This window comes from Erythrolamprus reginae, chromosome 8, assembly GCF_031021105.1.
Source record: "Erythrolamprus reginae isolate rEryReg1 chromosome 8, rEryReg1.hap1, whole genome shotgun sequence".
NCBI classification, from domain to species: Eukaryota; Metazoa; Chordata; class Lepidosauria; order Squamata; family Dipsadidae; genus Erythrolamprus; species Erythrolamprus reginae.
Genome location: NC_091957.1, coordinates 3,348,587 through 3,366,225, shown reverse-complemented (window position 1 = coordinate 3,366,225; position 17,639 = coordinate 3,348,587). Strand labels below are relative to the sequence as shown.

At 45.6% G+C, this 17,639-nt stretch overlaps 1 protein-coding gene across 3 annotated transcripts in view; it reads left to right on the top strand.

The window, feature by feature from the left end:
* Nucleotides 1-14,279, top strand: part of RALGDS (ral guanine nucleotide dissociation stimulator) — a 67,028-nt gene extending 52,749 nt beyond the window's left edge. For all 3 annotated transcript variants that reach the window (XM_070758496.1, XM_070758495.1, XM_070758494.1), the window contains exons 6-18: nucleotides 250-371; nucleotides 1,402-1,617; nucleotides 1,904-2,007; nucleotides 2,569-2,653; nucleotides 2,949-3,026; nucleotides 3,605-3,691; nucleotides 4,023-4,055; nucleotides 5,037-5,158; nucleotides 6,281-6,376; nucleotides 6,991-7,177; nucleotides 8,890-9,120; nucleotides 11,065-11,179; nucleotides 12,522-14,279. In XM_070758496.1, coding sequence (XP_070614597.1) covers nucleotides 250-371; nucleotides 1,402-1,617; nucleotides 1,904-2,007; nucleotides 2,569-2,653; nucleotides 2,949-3,026; nucleotides 3,605-3,691; nucleotides 4,023-4,055; nucleotides 5,037-5,158; nucleotides 6,281-6,376; nucleotides 6,991-7,177; nucleotides 8,890-9,120; nucleotides 11,065-11,179; nucleotides 12,522-12,697 — 1,652 coding nt within the window. In that variant the 3' untranslated portion in view covers nucleotides 12,698-14,279. The remainder of the gene's footprint in view (nucleotides 1-249; nucleotides 372-1,401; nucleotides 1,618-1,903; nucleotides 2,008-2,568; nucleotides 2,654-2,948; nucleotides 3,027-3,604; nucleotides 3,692-4,022; nucleotides 4,056-5,036; nucleotides 5,159-6,280; nucleotides 6,377-6,990; nucleotides 7,178-8,889; nucleotides 9,121-11,064; nucleotides 11,180-12,521) is intronic.
* The last annotated feature ends 3,360 nt before the right edge of the window (nucleotides 14,280-17,639 follow it).

Below are 17,639 nucleotides of genomic sequence, written 5' to 3'. Positions count from 1 at the left end.
CTCACCTCCCACTTGATATATAGTCTATTTGTTTACTGCCAAATCTTTTATAGTTATAGTTTATAGTTTATTAGATTTGTATGCCGTCCCTCTCCGAAGACTCGGGGCGGCTCACAACAATAGTAAAAACAATGCATAGTAACAAATCCAATGCCCATCAATCCAATTACAATTTTAAGTTAAGTTAAAAACATAACTGTTCATCTGTTGCTTGATGCCTTTTTTTTTAATTTTTTTTTTTTGCTGCAGATTGGCCAATGCCCAGATGCCTACAGGGAGTGGGGGACGAGATTTGCTTGCCGGACGTCAAGTTCGAATTCCACTCTTTTTCTGTATATATGATTGCTGAGCAATTGACCCGGATGGATGCTGTAAGTCCAGCTACAACTGAAACCAGAGATATTCATTTTTTTTTAAAAAAAAAATTAAAAATAGACTTTACTTAAACACACAACATGCAAACAACAAAACGCACACACACACAAAAAACATTGAAATAAAACTTGGACAATTTGTGGTATGCCTATAGTACAATTCTCATGGTGCTTATTTACTATTACAGATTGTATACTGCTCAAGAAAACAAAGGGGACCCTCAAAATAACCCACCCTAGATCTGAATGAATGAAATATTCTCATTGAATACTTTATTTATTTATTTATTTATTTATTGGATTTGTATGCCGCCCCTCTCTGTAGACTCGGGGCGGCTAACAACAATAGTACAAAACATCGTGTAAATCCAATACTAAAACTAATACTAAAACAACTAAAAAACCCTTATTTATAAAACCAAACATCCCTACAAACAAACATACCATGCATAAATTGTAAAGGCCTAGGGGGAAAGAATATCTCAGTTCCCCCACGCCTGACGGCAGAGGTGGGTTTTAAGGAGCTTACGAAAGGGGAGGAGGGTGGGGGCAATTCTCATCTCCGGGGGGAGTTGGTTCCAGAGGGCCGGGGCCGCCACAGAGAAGGCTCTTCCCCTGGGGGCCCGCCAAACGACATTGTTTTGTTGATGGGACCCGGAGAAGGCCCACTTTGTTCTGTAGAAAGTTGAATGTGCACAAAACAGCAGGTGAAATTGATTGTCAGTCCGTGTGGACAGTTTGATATATACTAGAATAAGATAGAAACATAGAAGTCTGTTGATGTCCGAGATGTGCTGTGGGTTCCAGACAGATGAGCTGTATTCGAGAATGGGTCTGGCATAAGTTTTGTAGGCTCTAGTCAGTAGTGTGAGATTGCCTTCATCGGGTAGCCACACCCTTTTCCTGGGATTTGAACCTGGATCTGAATATTTATATATAAGTCCCGGTGGTCCTTGCATCCGTGCCTCCTTCCTTTGAAGTGATCCCTAACCTTTTTCTTCTCCCCCCCCCGCCCCGCCGGACGCAGGACCTCTTTATGAAAGTGGTGCCTTATCACTGCCTGGGCTCCATCTGGTCCCAGCGGGACAAGAAAGGGAAGGAGCATTTGGCCCCCACCATCCGGGCCACCATCGCCCAGTTCAACACCGTCACCAATTGCGTCATCGTCACCTGCCTGAAGGACAACTCGCTGAAGCCCCAGCAGAGAGCCAAAGTGGTAGAGCGCTGGATTGAAATCGCCCAGGTACGTTAGAGGAGCCAACCGGCTTCCCTCTCTCTCTTTGCCCCACTTTGCGTCTCCTGCTCAGCGCTGCGGGCTGTTGTTCGGTGCAAAAAACAACAACAACAACCCTTCTCCCTGCGGCAAAAAACCCACCACCACCCACCTTCCCTCAGGGTCACGCGCCCCTCTCGCTCCGCGCCACGCCAGAGAGACCCACTATTGGAGAAGCACCGCTGTAGGCGTAAGACAGCGATCGGAGCAGCTGATTGACACCTGTCATTTCTTCCAACCCCCCCCCTCTCTGCAGTTATGCCGAATTCTGAAGAACTTCTCCTCCCTCCATGCCATCATTTCCGCCCTCCAGAGCTACGCCATTCATAGGCTGAAGAAAACTTGGGAGGAAGTATCACGGTGAGTCAAGAGAAGAGGAAAAGGCCCTGCAGATGAGCGCCTGTTATCCCCTTACCGGTTTCATGCCAACGTTTCCCAAATTCATTTACTTATTTACGATTTACTTATTTATTTATTATTTACTTACTTATTTATTTTATTTATTTATTAGATTTGTATGCCGCCCCTCTCCGAAGCCTCTGTGGGGCCTCCCCTAGGAATCTCCTAGGAGGAAAAAGGGCTGGAAAAGTCAGGGGGAAGCCTCCGTGGGGCCTCTCTAGGAATCTCCTGGGAGGAAACAGGGCCTCCACCCTCCCTGTGGTTTCCCCAATCGCACGCATTATTTGCCTTGACATTGATTCCTTTGGGGAAAAATTGCTTCTTCTTACAAACGTTTCTACTTAAGAACCTGATCACGGAACGAATTACGTTCGTAAGTAGAGGCGCCACTGCATAGACAAATGAAACACACCAAATTCCATGTAACATCAACGTATACACACAACCTGACCAAAACATCAACCGTTAATATGAATTGTTAATATAATTAATTGTAATATTAATTCTTCCTTCCTTTCGCAGGGATAGCTGCCGCGTATTCCACGAATTATCTGAAATCTTTTCGGACGATAACAATTATTCTTTGAGCAGGGAGCTGCTCATTAAGGTAAGGATCCCTCGGTTGGAATTGGTGTCTTCTCCGGAAAGTAGGGAAAAGAACGGCTTGGCCGGACCCTCAGAGGGTCGGGACCGCCACAGAGAAGGCTCTTACCCTGGGTTCCCGCCAGACGACATTGTTTTGTCGACGGAACCCGGAGAAGGCCAACTCTGTGGGACCTGACCGGTCACTGGGGTTCGTGCGGCAGAAGGCGGTCCTGGAGGTATTAATGGGTTTTGCCTTCGATTTCTGGTCCAGCGCTGGTTCCATTCACCTTGACTTCTTTTTCAAACTCAACTTTCAGGAAGGGACTTCCAAATTTGCCACCCTGGAGATCCACTCCAAAACTGATCTGAAGCGCCTGCAGCGTCAAGAAGAAATGGTGAGGACGCCGCAAAATCCCAGTTGGACGGCATATAAATTTTATAAAACAAAATAATAAAATAAAATAAAGTAAAATAAAATGAAAGCAGGGCTTTTCCCAAGGGCAGGAATGGAAACGGTTTTCGCCCAGGATGGGGAAGCATTCTGCAGCTATTGCCTCTGAACTTCCTTCTTTTTTTCCTAGGCGTGAGATCGGTCCGCTCTGGAAGGCCAAGCACAGGAATCTAATTTAATTTATTTTAATTTATTTCACTTCTAAGCCGCCCAATTCCTAGTGGACTCTGGAGGGCGTGCAGTCGTAGGCAATAACAAAAGAGTAAAATACACTGCTCAAAAAAAATAAAGGGGACACTTAAACAACACAACATAACTCCAAGCAAATGAAACTTCTGTCTGGAACTGGGGAAGCATCTCGTGGGAGAAGGGAAACGTCTTTCAAGGCGGAACAAAAATGCAGCTGCCTTTTGCGAAAGCACCGTTGGGACAGCCGTGGTTTGGATTGACCGAGGATGTCCCTTTTTTTGCTGTTTCTCCTGCCTCCATTCCTCTTCCTAATTTTTCCTTTTTCCATTCCAGGGTGTAATTCAAGGCACCATTCCTTACCTGGGCACCTTCTTGACCGACCTGGTGATGCTGGACACCTTCATGAAGGATAAATTAGAGGTAGGTTCTCCTCCTAGCCTTGGGCGGCTTATAAATCAAATAATTAAATTAAATTAAATGAATTAAGATCGTTCTGGTTGCCCGTCAGATTCCTCATCGTTGAAACATATTTTACTTGACTTGAACGCCTTAAAAAAAAAAAAATCTAGCCTTTGGGTGCCAATAAACACATCGCGATCCTTGCTATCTTTGCTGAGTCTGCTTTGCATCCAAATCTAATAAACTACTACTACTACTACTATTATTATTATTATTATTATTATTATTATTATTATTATTATTATTAAGAACATGGAATGTTAAGGATCTGGGTTCTTTCTTTCTTTTTTAGGGAAATCTAATCAACTTCGAGAAAAGAAGAAAGGTCAGTCATTTGCAATTATTCCCGGATTTACAACCACAATCGAGCACTCAAAATTCCTGCTGCTAAACGAGACACTTGAGTGCTTTTTAAAAAAAAAACCCTTTGTACAATCTTTCTTACCACGGGCGTTAAGCGAATCCCAGATAGTAACAACGTTGTAAAGTAAAACCTGTCTGCCCCATTGATTTTGCTTGTCATCCGGGCCACTAAATGAATCGTCATTAGCCAAAGAACCCCCTGTATTATGATTAATAATTTAATAATAATTTATTGGATTTGTATGCCGCCCCTCTCCGCAGACTCGGGGCGGCGAACAGCAATAATAAACACAACATGTACAATCCAATAATAAAAAAACAACTAAAAACCCCTATTATAAAACCAAACATACACACAAACAAACATACCATGCATAACTTGTAATGGCCTAGGGGGAAGAGCTATTTCAACTCCCCCATGCCTGGCGGTATAAATGAGTCTTGAGTAGTTTACGAAAGACAGGGAGGGTGGGGGCAGTTCTAATCTCCGTGGGGAGTTGGTTCCAGAGGGCCGGGGCCGCCACAGAGAAGACTCTTCCCCTGGGGCCCGCCAAACGACATTGTGGGACCTTATCGGTCGCTGGGATTCGTGCGGTTATCTCGAGAAAAAGAGGAAGGCAGCAGTTCAAAGTTAGAAATTTGGAATGACCTCTTTGCCAAAGTGATGCTGGCTTTGATTGGCGGGCGGCAATTTTCAGTAGTTTGGAGAACCGTTAGTGGAAATTTTAAGTAGTTCGGACAACGTAAATACCACTTTTGGCCGGCCCTGCCCTCCTCTATTCTCTGCCTCCCGATTCCCAGCTGATTGGGAGGAAATGGGGAGTTTGTAGCATCCGTTCCCTGCTAGGCCCACAGCATCGGCAGTTAAAAAATTTGAAACCCACCGCTGTTTCCCCCCCCTTTAAACGCAAACACGCCCAAACATCTTGGTTGCTTCCTGCAGGAGTTTGAAGTCATTGCCCAGATCAAGCTGCTCCAGTCGGCTTGTAATAGTTACAACTTCATTGAGGACAATCTTTTCAAGACTTGGTTTCAGGAATTGGAACAGCTAAGTGAAGCCGAAAGGTAAGAAGAGGGCTCCGTTCTTCTCCCGGGCTGCAAATAGAGCGGTTCTATTATTTTTTAAATTGTTTTATATATCTGAATGGATAGATGTGTGTGTGTGAGTTAAGGCTTTTTGTTTTTATTGCTAGTATTTTTATTGCTAGCATTGCTGTCAGCCATTCAGAGTCCATTTTGGACATGGGCAATAAACAAGTCACAAAAGAAAGAAAGAAAAAAGAAAGAAAGAAGAAAAGGGAGGGAGGAAGAAGGGGAAAGGAAGGGAGGGAGGGAGGAAGAAGAAAAAGAAGAAGGGAAAGGAAGGAGAAGGAAGTAAGAAAGAAAGAAGGGAAAAGGAAAGAAAGAAAGAAGGAAAGAAAGAAAGGAAAGAAAGAAGGAAAGAAAGAAAGAGAAAGAAAGAAGGAAAGAAAGAAAGAAAGGAAAGAAAGAAGGAAAGAAAGAAGGAAGGAAGGAAAGAAAGGAAAGAAAGGAAAGAAAGAAAGGAAAGAAAGAAAGAAAGAAGAAGGAAGGAAAGAAAGAAAGAAAGAAGGAAAGAAGGAAAGAAAGAAGGCAGGAAAGAAGGAAAGAAAGAAAGAAGGAAAGAAGGAAGGAAAGAAAGAAAGAAGGAAAGAAAGAAGGAAAAAAAGAAAGAAAGGAAAGAAAGAAAGAAGGAAAGAAAGAAAAAAAGAAAGAAAGGAAAGAAAGAAAGAAAAAAAATAAATAAATTTAGGACTTCTTGTCAAGCCAAGAAATATTTTTCTTTCTTTGTATCCTGCCTGATTATTTTTGCAAATTAAGGCTGCGAACAGACCCAACACACCTTCCGCCTCTTATTTGCCCCACAACAGCACGTTGAGTTGGGTTGAACTGAAGGAGAGGGATTGACCCAAAATCAACAGGGCTGGCTTGCATTCATAAGGCAGGGCTAGAACTCCCTATCTCCTGGTGATTGGTCCAAACTCGCCCGGTTGGCTTTCCTGCCTAAGGCAGAACTCAACACCTCCTGGTGATTAGTTTTCTTTCATGCCTAAGGCAGGACTTGAACTTCCCGTCTTCAGCTTTCTAGCCTGATGCCTTCCGCACTAGACCAAGTCTCCTAGAAGTGGCCCCGGTGCTCATCGTCCTCTCTTGCTTTTTTGTTTTCAGTTACAGCCTCTCGTGCGGTATCGAACCCTTGTCAGAAATGGCCAACAACACGGTGAAAGCCTTTAAGACCACGAGCTCCGTTAAGCCGTTGAGCGAGTAAGTGGGAAGGGAGGAGGGTCTTCAACGCAGGAGGGCAGGTGCCCCACCTGGTACTGCTGGAAACACGGGACCTGTGGAAAGGAGGCTTCTTCCTTCCTTCCTTCCTTCCTTCCTTCCTTCTTTCCTTCCTTCCAATTCTCATCTCCTTCCTTCTCATTCCCATCTCCTTCCTTCCTTCCTTCCAATTCTCATCTCCTTCCTTCTCATTCCCATCTCCTTCCTTCCTTCCTTCCTTCCTTCCTTCCTTCTTTCTAATTCTCATCTCCTTCCTTCTCATTCCCATCTTCCTTCCTTCCTTCCTTCCTTCCTTCCTTCCTTCCTTCCTTCCCTCCCTCCCTGCAATCTATTACAGGAACACGCTCCCCACTCAAGGTGGGAGCCAGCCCCATCCAATCCCCCCCTGCCCTTCTCCCAACTTTTATTTATTCTTTTTTTTTTTTTAAAGTTCAATTTGTATGCTCCCTAGGGATTCTAGGTGGCTCCCAACCAGAAATAAAACATGCAAATAATATTAAAACCCCCTAAAACATTTTTTTTAAAAAAACCAGTCAAATCCCAACAGTTAAAAACCACGCCCGTCATTTATGGCTGGACTTCTTTTCTCCCCGCAGCCGACCATCCCCCAATGGCGACGCCTGTGCCAGCAGCAGCTCTCACTTCAAGTTCCTAGGCCATCTGAAGCCCAGCAATTGGGCCAATTCTGCCGGCAACACCGCAGCCTGTTCCAGCAACTCTGCCCTGGAAGAGATGAAGCCCATCGATGAGTCCGAGTTGCCCGATTGGGTCCAGGAGAAAAAGGTACAGGACCCTGGCTCACTGAGGGGATGCAAGGGGGTCCCATTTCAAGGGGGTGAGCATAGGAGGGCTTTGATGCGCGGGGGGTGGTTTAGAGCAACCAGGGAAGTGAGAACGCGGAGATGATGGTCTTCTTGGTGCTTTGAGAAGATACGATGGGCCAGAAGTCGCACGGGGCAGAAGATAATAGAAGATGTTTGACAATAGCATTTTAGACTTATATACCGCTTCACGGTGCTTTACAGCCCTCTCTAAACAGTTTTTACAGAGGGTCAGCATAATTGCCCCCAACAATCTGGGTCCTCATTTGACCCCCTTAGAAGGATGGAAGGCTGAGTCAACCTTGAGCCTGGTGAGGATTGAACTGCTGGCAGTGGGAAGGAAGGGAGGGAAGGGAAGGGAAGGGAAGGGAGGGAAGGGAAGGGGGGGAAGGGAAGGGAAGGAAGGAAGGAAGGAAGGAAGGGCAATAGCACTGAGATTTATAGACCCTAGTGCTCTTACAACCCTCTCTAAGTGGTTTAGAGAACCAGCCTCTTGCCCCCAACAATCCGGGTCCTCATTTGACCCACCTCGGAAGGACGGAAGGCTGAGTCAACTTTGAGCCTACTGAGATTCGATCTGCCAAACGGCTGGCAGCCAGTGATCAGCAGAAGTAGCTTGCAGTACTGCACTTGCCACTGAGGTGTAACATTTAGAGACCGTTTTGAGAGTCCATCTCCAAAACTATCTGATTTGGCCTGTCAGTCACCAGCCCCTCCAGCAGCCAAATCAGAGGAGGAGGTGTGACAGTCAGGTCAGCATCGGGGCAACCTGAGAGCTCCAAGGAGTGAGAGGGAATGGAGCTGGCACAGGGAGGGGGGGGGCAGGGGGGGAGATGAAGAGAGAGGGGGAGAGGGGGATAGAAGGAGAGAAGGAGAGAGAGGGAGTGGACAGAGAGATGAAAAGAGTGGGAGAGAGGGAGAGGGGGATAGAAAGAGAGGAGGGAGAGATGGAGAGGTGGGATAGAGAGATAGAGAGAGGGGGGAAGAGAGAGGAAGAGAAAGAGGGAGGGGAGAGATATGAAGAGAGAGAGGGAGAGAGAGATGAAGAGAGTGTGGGAGAGGGGGATAGAAGGAGAGAGAAGGAGGGAGAGAGTGAGATTAAGAGAGAGATGAAGAGAGAGAGAGAGGGAGGGGGGAGAGAGAGAAGTAGGGAGAGGGAGGGAGGGAGGGGCAAAGCCTGGGCTGTCCATCAGCTCTCAGACGGACAACAGCCCCCAGTTCTGGAAATGGCCAATGAGCAAGAGGAACAGCTGGGTCCTGTGCCTGATACACAGAAAGCAGAAGAGAGGAGAGGAGAGCAGTGGAAATCTATGAGCTGGTCCTTGGGACAGAAAAGCCACCGCTGCTAGCGAAATCCCTACCGTAGCCCTGGGGATAAAAGGCAGCAGTGATTAAATGTAGCAGATAACTATTCATCTTCCTACCGGACAGATTTGTTAGAATGCAGAGAGAGAAACATTTTTTGCCGGGGCTGCCGGCGGTCCTAATTAAAAGAATCTGAGTTCAGGGGGGTCGGCCATGTTTGGGGAACTACGTCAGAAGGCTACCTTCTCAACGTCTTCCTTTGGACCACGGTGGGGTCCCTGTTGCAAGCACCCCAAAGATGTCTCCCAGCGAGGACAAAGGATAAGATAGGCAGATCTCAACCTCAACGTCGTCTTTCCGTTTCTCTAGGCTGGGGGATCTCCCGCATCCTGCTCCGTGGATACATCGGGTCTCGGCAGAAGTTCCAGCAATGAATCCTCCTCCCAGCCGGCGACGTTAGCCGTTTCAGAAGAAACATTCGTCTCGACCATTGCTGGCAAAAACTTCTCATTGCCTTCATTCAAGCAGCAGTCCAAGGATTGTTCCATCATCCGAGTGAAATTGGCGACTGATAATAGAAACATGTATAAAAGCATTTTGGTAGGTCTTCGGTCATGCGCCGTAGCCAGCCGGTAACTAGCCCCGAATTAAAACTCAAACACAAAGGTTCCAAAAGGAACAAGTGTCTATTTAGGAAGACGTTTGTTCAAACGGCACAAACGTGAACCCAAACAAAACAAAGGATTTAGGGGGGGTATTGATTTCTGACAGTCTCCAAATGGGTGAACCGTGCAGTCAGGTGGTAGGGAAAGCGAGTAGAAGACTTGGCTGCATAGCTAGAGGTAAAACAAGCAGGAAGAGGGAGATTGTGATCCCGCTGTTTAGAGCGCTGCTGAGGCCCCATTTGGAATAATACTGTGTCCAGTTCTGGAGACCTCACCTACAAAAAGATATGGATCAAATTGAACGGGTCCAAAGACGGGCTACAAGAATGGTGGAAGGTCTTAAGCATAAAACATATCAGGAAAGACTTCATGAACTCAATCTGTAGAGTCTGGAGGACAGAAGGAAAAGGGGGGACATGATCGAAACATTTAAATATGTGAAAGGGTTAAATAAGGTCCAGGAGGGAAGTGTTTTTAATAGGAAAGTGAACACAAGAACAAGGGGGCACAATCTGAGGTGAGTTGGGGGAAAGATCAGAAGCAACGTGAGGAAATATTATTTTACCGAAAGAGCCATAGATGCTTGGAACAAATTTCTAGCAGACGTGGTTGGTAAATCCACAGTAACTGAATTGAAACATGCCTGGGAAAAACATAGATCCATCCTAAAATAAAATACAGGAAATAGTATAAGGGCAGACTAGATGGACCATGAGGTCTTTTTCTGCTGTCAATCTTCTATGTTTCTATGTTTCTAATGTCTTTTCCCCTGCCAAAATCCAGGCGTGAGGCCAAGTTGATAAGATAAAGTCCCACACGGTTGCTTCTCAGCCAAAAGTCTACTCACCATATTATTAACTCTATGAATGTCCAGTACTGTACTCCAGGTTTGTCAGGCAAAAACACTCTTCGTAGGCTCTTCTCCGGAGGCACGAACATTGGCTTCTTGCAAAGAGCACCTTCCAACTCCCTCCCCCTTATATACTGTCTGGGAGTGCAGACTCTGCACAGCTGTGCTCACTTCCTCTTTCTGAGCCTCCTTAACTGCTCCTGCCTCCCCTGCAACCTTCTTACCTGTACATTCAAAATCGGATCCCTTATCTCCTCTGCCTCCTTTTCAGACCCTGGCAAAGCCTCAGTTGGGGGCTGCAAATCCCCAGTTGGGGATTCTCTAGCCTCTGTAGGCTCCTCACCCCCCCAGACTCTCTCTCCCTCCTCCTCCTCCTCTGGCTCGCTGTCTGCCTCCTCTGACAGCCACACAGGCCGACCATGCCCAGATGACCCCAGTTTATCAGGCTCAAGTCTGTTGCCAGAGGGCCTGGCTGCAAGCCAACCACAACATTAGGTGCCCCAAAGCTTTGCTGGAGGCAAGAAGGTTGGAATAATAATCTCGTCTCTGTCTGTAGATGAGACTTGAACCTAATGAGCATCGGTGTGGAACCCCACCTAGTGAGAATCATGTCTTTTTTGCACAACCACAAAGACACGGCCTTTTGCTGTTCTCAAGATAATATTTGTGCTCGGAGTTAAACTGTGGGGGCCTTTCATGACCCAACTAGGTAACTTCATCAGTGTTAGAAGGGAATGGGACTTTGTTAAGATTCACAGAAGCTCTGAGCTTACTGGTTCTCTTCCAGATGTTTCATGACCCAACTAGGGAACAACATCCAGTGCTAGAGGGAGTGAGATTGGGAGGAGGAGGAGGAGGACTGGGGGGTCCTTGGTGCTCTCTGAGCTTGGTGGTTTCCTTGCAGACATTTTGCGACCCAACTGGGTAACATCATCAGCGCAACAACTAGAGAGCATAGCAACTGCCTTAACGGTGGAATGAAGGGAACTTTGCTTCACTCTGAGCCTCTTTTAAATACCTCTCTTCCAGGTGACCAACCAGGAAAAAGCCCCAGCGGTGATCCGCAAAGCGATGGACAAACATAACCTGGACGATGATAAGCCAGAAAATTATGAGCTCTCCCAGATAATCTCAAAGGAGAAAGGTACTGAAAGTTGCGTATTGGATTCTCCGATTTTATTTTAGCCGCTATTTATTTACTGTGTAGATTAATTGTGGGTCCAGTTTGGAGGTCTTACCTACAAAAAGATACGGATCAAATTGAACGGGTCCAAAGACGGGCTACAAAAATGGTGGGAAGATCTTAAGCATAAAACGTATCAGGAAAGACTTCATGAACTCCATCTGTATAGTCTGGAGGACAGAAGGGAAAGGGGGAACATGATCGAAACATTTAAATATATTAAAGGGTTAAATAAAGTTCAGGAGGGAAGTGTTTTTAATAGGAAAGTGAACACAAGAACAAGGGGGCACAATCTGAAGTTAGTTGGGGGAAAGATCAAAAGCAACATGAGAAAATATTATTTTACTGAAAGAGTAGTAGATCATTGGAACAAACTTCCAACTCCCCCCAGATATCAGAGTTGCCCCCACCCTCCTTGCCTTTCATAAGCTCCTTAAAACCCACCTCTGTTGTCAGGCATGGGGGAATTGAGACTTTCCCTCCCCCTAGGCTTATAAAATTTATGCATGGTATGTCAGTATGTATGATTGGTTTCTAAATTGGGGTTTTAAATTAACTTAAATATTAGATTTGTTTACATTGTATTATTGCTGCTGTTAGCCGCCCCGAGTCTGCGGAGAGGGGCGGCATACAAATCTGATTAATAAATAATAAATAATAAAATAACTAAGCAGACGTGGTTGGTAAATCCACAGTCACTGAATTGAAACATGCCTGGGATAAACATAGATCCATCCTAAGATGGATCTTAATGAACTCAATCTGTATAGTTTGGAGGACAGAAAGGGGGACAGGATCGAAACATTTAAATATATTAAAGGGTTAAATAAGGTCCAGGAGGGAAGTGTTTTTAATAGGAAAGTGAACACAAGAACAAGGGGACCCAATCTGAAGTTAGTTGGGGGAAAGATCAAAAGCAACATGAGACAATATTATTTTACTGAAAGAGTAGTAGATCCTTGGAACAAAGTTCCAGCAGACGTGGTAGATAAATCCACAGTTGCTGAATTGAAACCTGCCTGGGATAAACATAGATCCATCCTAAGATAAAATACAGAAAATAGTATAAGGGCAGACTAGATGGACCATGAGGTCTTTTTCTGCCGTCAGACTTCTATGTTTCTATGTTTCTAAGATAAAATACAGGAAGTCGTATCAGGGCAGACTAGATGGACCAGGAGGGTCTTTGCCTGCCGTCAATCTTCTAGGTTTCTATAAATGCTAATGCTATTGCTGCTGGGGCTAGGGTTAGCGATGTGGAGTAGGGAATCATTTCTTTTTTCTTTCTCCCTCTTCCCCCTAGTGTTCGTCATCCCCAACAATGCCAACGTGTTCTATGCCATCAACCCAAAAGGCACTTACAACTTTATCCTCAGGAAGCGCGTCCCCGGCCGGGTGACCGCTATGAAGCAAGACTCCAGCTTCACGCTTCCCAGGATGAAGAAGAGGGGCTGGAAGATCACCAAAGGCATCTTCTAATCCCCCTCCCCCTGACGCCAGGTTGCGCACACGCTGTTGACCCATTAGGGTTTTCAAAAAAAACAAAACAAAAAAAAAAAACACCCCTTAGCTTTTGTAGAGATGTATGTAAGTAAAATTTGTGTGTTGTGGGAAGAACCGACAGCGGGAGGAAGAAACAACCAACAGCATTTTAAAGTCTGAGGCTGCCCCTCTCCACCATGGACACCTGCCAGTTTTTTTAGTGTAGGCGACAAAGACCTCAGCCTGACTAAATTATTATTATCACCTTTTACATTTTCTTTGAGCAAGGATGTAACAGCACTGGGTAGTGGGTTTGGTTTTGTTTAGTCTCTCTTCCCTTCCCCTCGCTTCGCTTCCCCTCGCTTCGCTTTGGTTTTGGTTGTTTTGTTTGGTTTTGTTTGGTTTGGTTTGGTTTGGTTTGGTTTTGTTTGGTTTTGTTTGGTTTTGTTTTGTTTTGTTTGGTTTTTTTGTTTTGTTTTTTGACCAGTTGTCAAACCCTCTGTTGACTCTTCAGGATTTAAAAAAAAAACAAAAAAACCCAAAAAACCAAAAAAATCTTATGTACATATGTATGTAAATAGTTTTTTTTCCAAAAAAACAAAAAAACCCAAAAAAAACAAAAAAAAAACAAAAAAAACAAAAAAAAACTTCTTTTGTATATATGTACATATGTATGTATGTATGTATGTAAATATGTATGTATGTATGTATGTAAATATGTATGTATGTAAATATGTATGTATGTAAATATGTATGTATGTAAATATGTGTGTATGTATGTAAATATGTATGTATGTAAATATAATTTACAAAAAAAAAACAAAAAAAAAATCCTTAGCTCTTGCACAGATGTGGGTCAACAAAATTTGTGCATTGTGCGAAGAGTCGACAGTGGGAGGAGGAAACAACCGCCACAATTGACACCTGCCACTTTTTTAGTGTTGGCCTCCAGATTGTTAAGCACTGGTTAGCGGTGTTTCGTTTCGTTTTGTTTTGTTTTGTTTTGTTTTGTTTTGCTTCGCTTTCCTTCGCTTTCCTTCGCTTTCCTTCGCTTTCCTTCGCTTTCCTTCGCTTCGCTTTGCTTTGCTTTGCTTTGCTTTGTTTCGTTTTGTTTTGTTTTTTGTTTGTTTGTTTGTTTGTTTGTTTTTTGTGTTTTGTTTTGTTCTTTGCTTTCCTTTGCTTTGCTTTCCTTTCCTTTGCCTAAACAAAAAACCCCCACAAAACCCCCTTAGCTTTTGTACAGACATACGTACATCAAATTTGTGCAGTGTTCGAATAACTGACAGTGGGAGGAAGAAACGAGCATTTTAACGTGTGAAGCTGCCCCTCGCCACCATGGACACCTGCCCCTTTTTTAGTGTTGCCGACAAAAACTTCAGTCTGACAATTTCTGTGACTGATGTGCTCCATTGTTATTTTTATTCTGGTTTTGTTTTGTTACCAAAAAAAAGCCTCATCCAGAATTGACCCACAACACAATTTCTCTGAATTTACTAATTCCCTCGATATTTATTGTTTGTAAATAGCCCGGTTGGCTTTATACGTTTTATTAAACTTCAATAAAATGTTTCTCTAACGTTCCCTTTCGTTTTCTGTTTTTGAAAGGGTTTTCGGGCATGCGGCGTGGACTTGGGGGGAAGTTTAGGTGTGAAAGGGAGGGAGGATGTAGAAACCGTGTTTTTAACCCGTCCTTCCTCTGAGATTTTCTTGGTTTGAGCACAGGCTTTTCTCGAGGGGCAAGTGTTCTGTCTAGGTCACTCCGGAAGCTATGACCAACCCAAAAAGATAAGCCAGACACACCGGTTGAATCCAAACATAGTTTTATAATGGTAAAGAGAAAAGAAGCCAACAGAAAATGTCCTTACAGATCAGGAAAACTCCAAAAGAAACACGGAAGCAATTGTTCATACAGAAACACAGGATCCTTAATGCCAGACGAGGCTGTTGAACTAACAGACACAAACCTCCCACCAGTCTTCAAGGCTGCTGGGCCACGAGCCAGGAACAAAAACGCTGAGAGAAAACGCAGATAACACCAACTCCACTTTGATAACACTCCACGCTGCCGAAAGGGTTTGCATGCCTTATAAACCTTTCCCTGCTCATGAGGACCGCACCCAACCCCCAGGTGCTCCTCATTCAGCGCTGATAATATCTACGCAGTTGAGTTCTCCTTTGATCTATGCGTCTCTGTCACATAGTAATGATTAGATTAGATTTATTGGATTTATATGCCGCCCCTCTCTGCAAACTCGGGGCGGCTCACAACAATAATAAAAACAGTACATAGTAACAAATCCAATGCCCACCAATCTAATTACAATTTAAAATTTAAAAAATCATAAAACAATCCCAATATATATAAAAAACAGGCACACAGTCAATCAATCAATCAAACGGCAAAACAACATGGGCAAGGGGGAGATGTTTTAGTTCCCCCATGCTTGATGACAGAGGTGGGTTTTAAGGAGTTTACGAAAGGCAGGGAGGGTGGGGGCAATCCTAATCTCTGGGGGGAGCTGGTTCCAGAGGGTCGGAGCCCCCACAGAGAAGGCTCTTCCCCTGGGTCCCGCCAGATGACATTGTTTAGTCGACGGGACCCGAAGAAGGCCGACTCTGTGGGACCTAACCGATCGCTGGGATTCATGCGGCAGGAGGCGGTCCAGAAGATATTCTGGTCCGGTGCCATGAAGGGCTTGATAGCTTGTGCTTCATCATCCAGGGACTCCAGGGAATCCAGAGAATCCAAGCTACTTGCTTGAGATAGCCCTTCCCCAGGGCTCCCAGGTCTTGCTTCATCGTCACTTTCTTGACTGCTGTCTCCACTGTCTGGCTGCAAAGAACTCTCCCCTCCGCTCTCAGACTCCCCCCGGGCATGGAGCCAGCAGAGACGCAGCTGGTCTTTGATCTGGCTCAGGCTGAACCACAACAGCAAGGCATTTAGCTATTGTGTAGCGGGAAGCCAGCGGAAGAGAACAAGCAGCGCCAGTGGTTGGTAGAAGGTTAGAGAGGCGAAGGGCAGGAACACTGCTGCCATGCGTCGTGAAATCATTTTAGTTTATGGAGAGGATATAACGTCAAGGCAGCATCTTCACGATTAGAAGATACATTAAGGGAGGGTAGTACTTTGGGAAGGTCCCATGTGGGGAAGCGGGGGATGATAGGCGGGTGAGTGTTGGAGACGCCCTTGAGGAATCTGGACACTAGGGGAACGTGCGCCAGGGATGGACAGGTGCCACAGACAATGATGGTTGAAAGAGCTGACAGTCCCCTATCTAGGCCCTGCTTGGACCTTGGAAAGAGGGATATTGATAGGCGACAGGTCTTGTTCCTTGCACCAGGCACAGAACGTTCGCCAGGTAGAGGAACAGATGCGCTCCAGTGACGGTTTTCGGGCCCTGGGTATCTAGTCAATGATGACATTGTCAAAGTCCTGGCTTCTTAAGACGCTCAAAAGCCAGGCGGTCAAGCGGAACCAGCCCGGGTCTGGGTGGCGTCTTCCCCACCCGTCGCCCGTGGCCGGCAGGACTTCCTGCTCACGATTTTGCCCGGCAGGAGACAAAGCACTGGGGTGGGGGGTGTCAGTCTGTCCCTCCTGCCTCCCCACCCAGCCAAAAACCTAAAGCCCTGTAGCAGCCGCCGCAGGCCCTTTACAGAAATCCCTGTTGTTGTCTTGCTTGTGTCAATGATGCAAATCGCATCCGAGAAATAAATCAAGGTTCTCTTTCGTCCAAGTTCCAATTTCTTAACAGGGCCATGTTAGCGCAACCAGAGAGACACAAAGGAGTCTTACGATTCTTACAAAAGGCGAGGAGGGTGGGGGAAATACAAATCTCTGGAGTGAGCCGATTCCAGAGGTCCGGGCCCCCCACAGAGAAGGCTCTTCCCCTAGGTCCCGCCAAGCGACATTGGTTGACGGGATCTGGAGAAGGTCGACTCTATGGGACATAGACGGCCGCTGAGATCCATGCAGAAGGAGGCAGTCCCGCAATCTGGCCAATACAGAAAGTCCATTCTGTTCTACTCTAAAGTTACAAGGGTATCTCCGCCCGGGTTTGGAGTTCATTTCCTCCCACCATCATGTGAACCAGACAACTCCTGCCAGCGAAATTGGTGACCGGCTGAGTTGGACGTGGACCAATTCGCAACAGATAATGCCTTCAGTGGAACAAGGTTTAAATTCTGTTCATCGGAGCTGCGCGACGCTTCTTGAAAGCAGCTGCCTCTTTCCACCCCACCCCACCACGATAAAGACACGGGTGTTTTCAAGAGTTGTCAAGAATCGGCCCAGGAATACACAGCCTGCTGCAAAACTCAGTTTTCCTTCTTTTCAGACCCAAACGGCTGGAGAGAGCCCATTCTTTTCAAAATTAATGGACAAGATTTAACTCTCTCCCTCTCTCTTTTTCCTCTCTCTCTTCCTCTCTCTCTCTTTCCTCTCTTTTTCCTCCTCTTTCTTCCTCTCTCTCTTTCTCTTTCCTCCTCTCTTCCTCTCTCTCTTTCCTCTCTCTCTTTCCTCCTCTCTCTCTTCCTCTCTCTCTTCCTCTCTCTCTTCCTCTCTCTTTCTCTTTCCTCCTCTCTTCCTCTCTCTCTCTTTCCTCTCTCTTTCTCTTTCTTCCTCTCTCTCTCTTCCTCTCTCTTTCTTTTTCCTCCTCTCTCTCTTCCTCTCTCTCTCTCTTTACTCTCTCTTTCTCTTTCCTCCTCTCTCTCTTCCTCTCTCTCTCTCTTTACTCTCTCTCTTTCTCTTTCCTACTCTCTCTCTTCCTCTCTCTTCCTCTCTCTCTCTTCCTCTGTCTCTCTCTCTTTCCTCCTCTCTCTTTCTCTTTCCTCTCTCTCTTTCCTCTCTCTTTCTCTTTCCTCCTCTCTCTCTTCCTCTCTCTCTCTTTCCTCTCCCTCTTCCTCTCTCTCTCTTTCTCTTTCCTCCTCTCTCTCTTCCTCT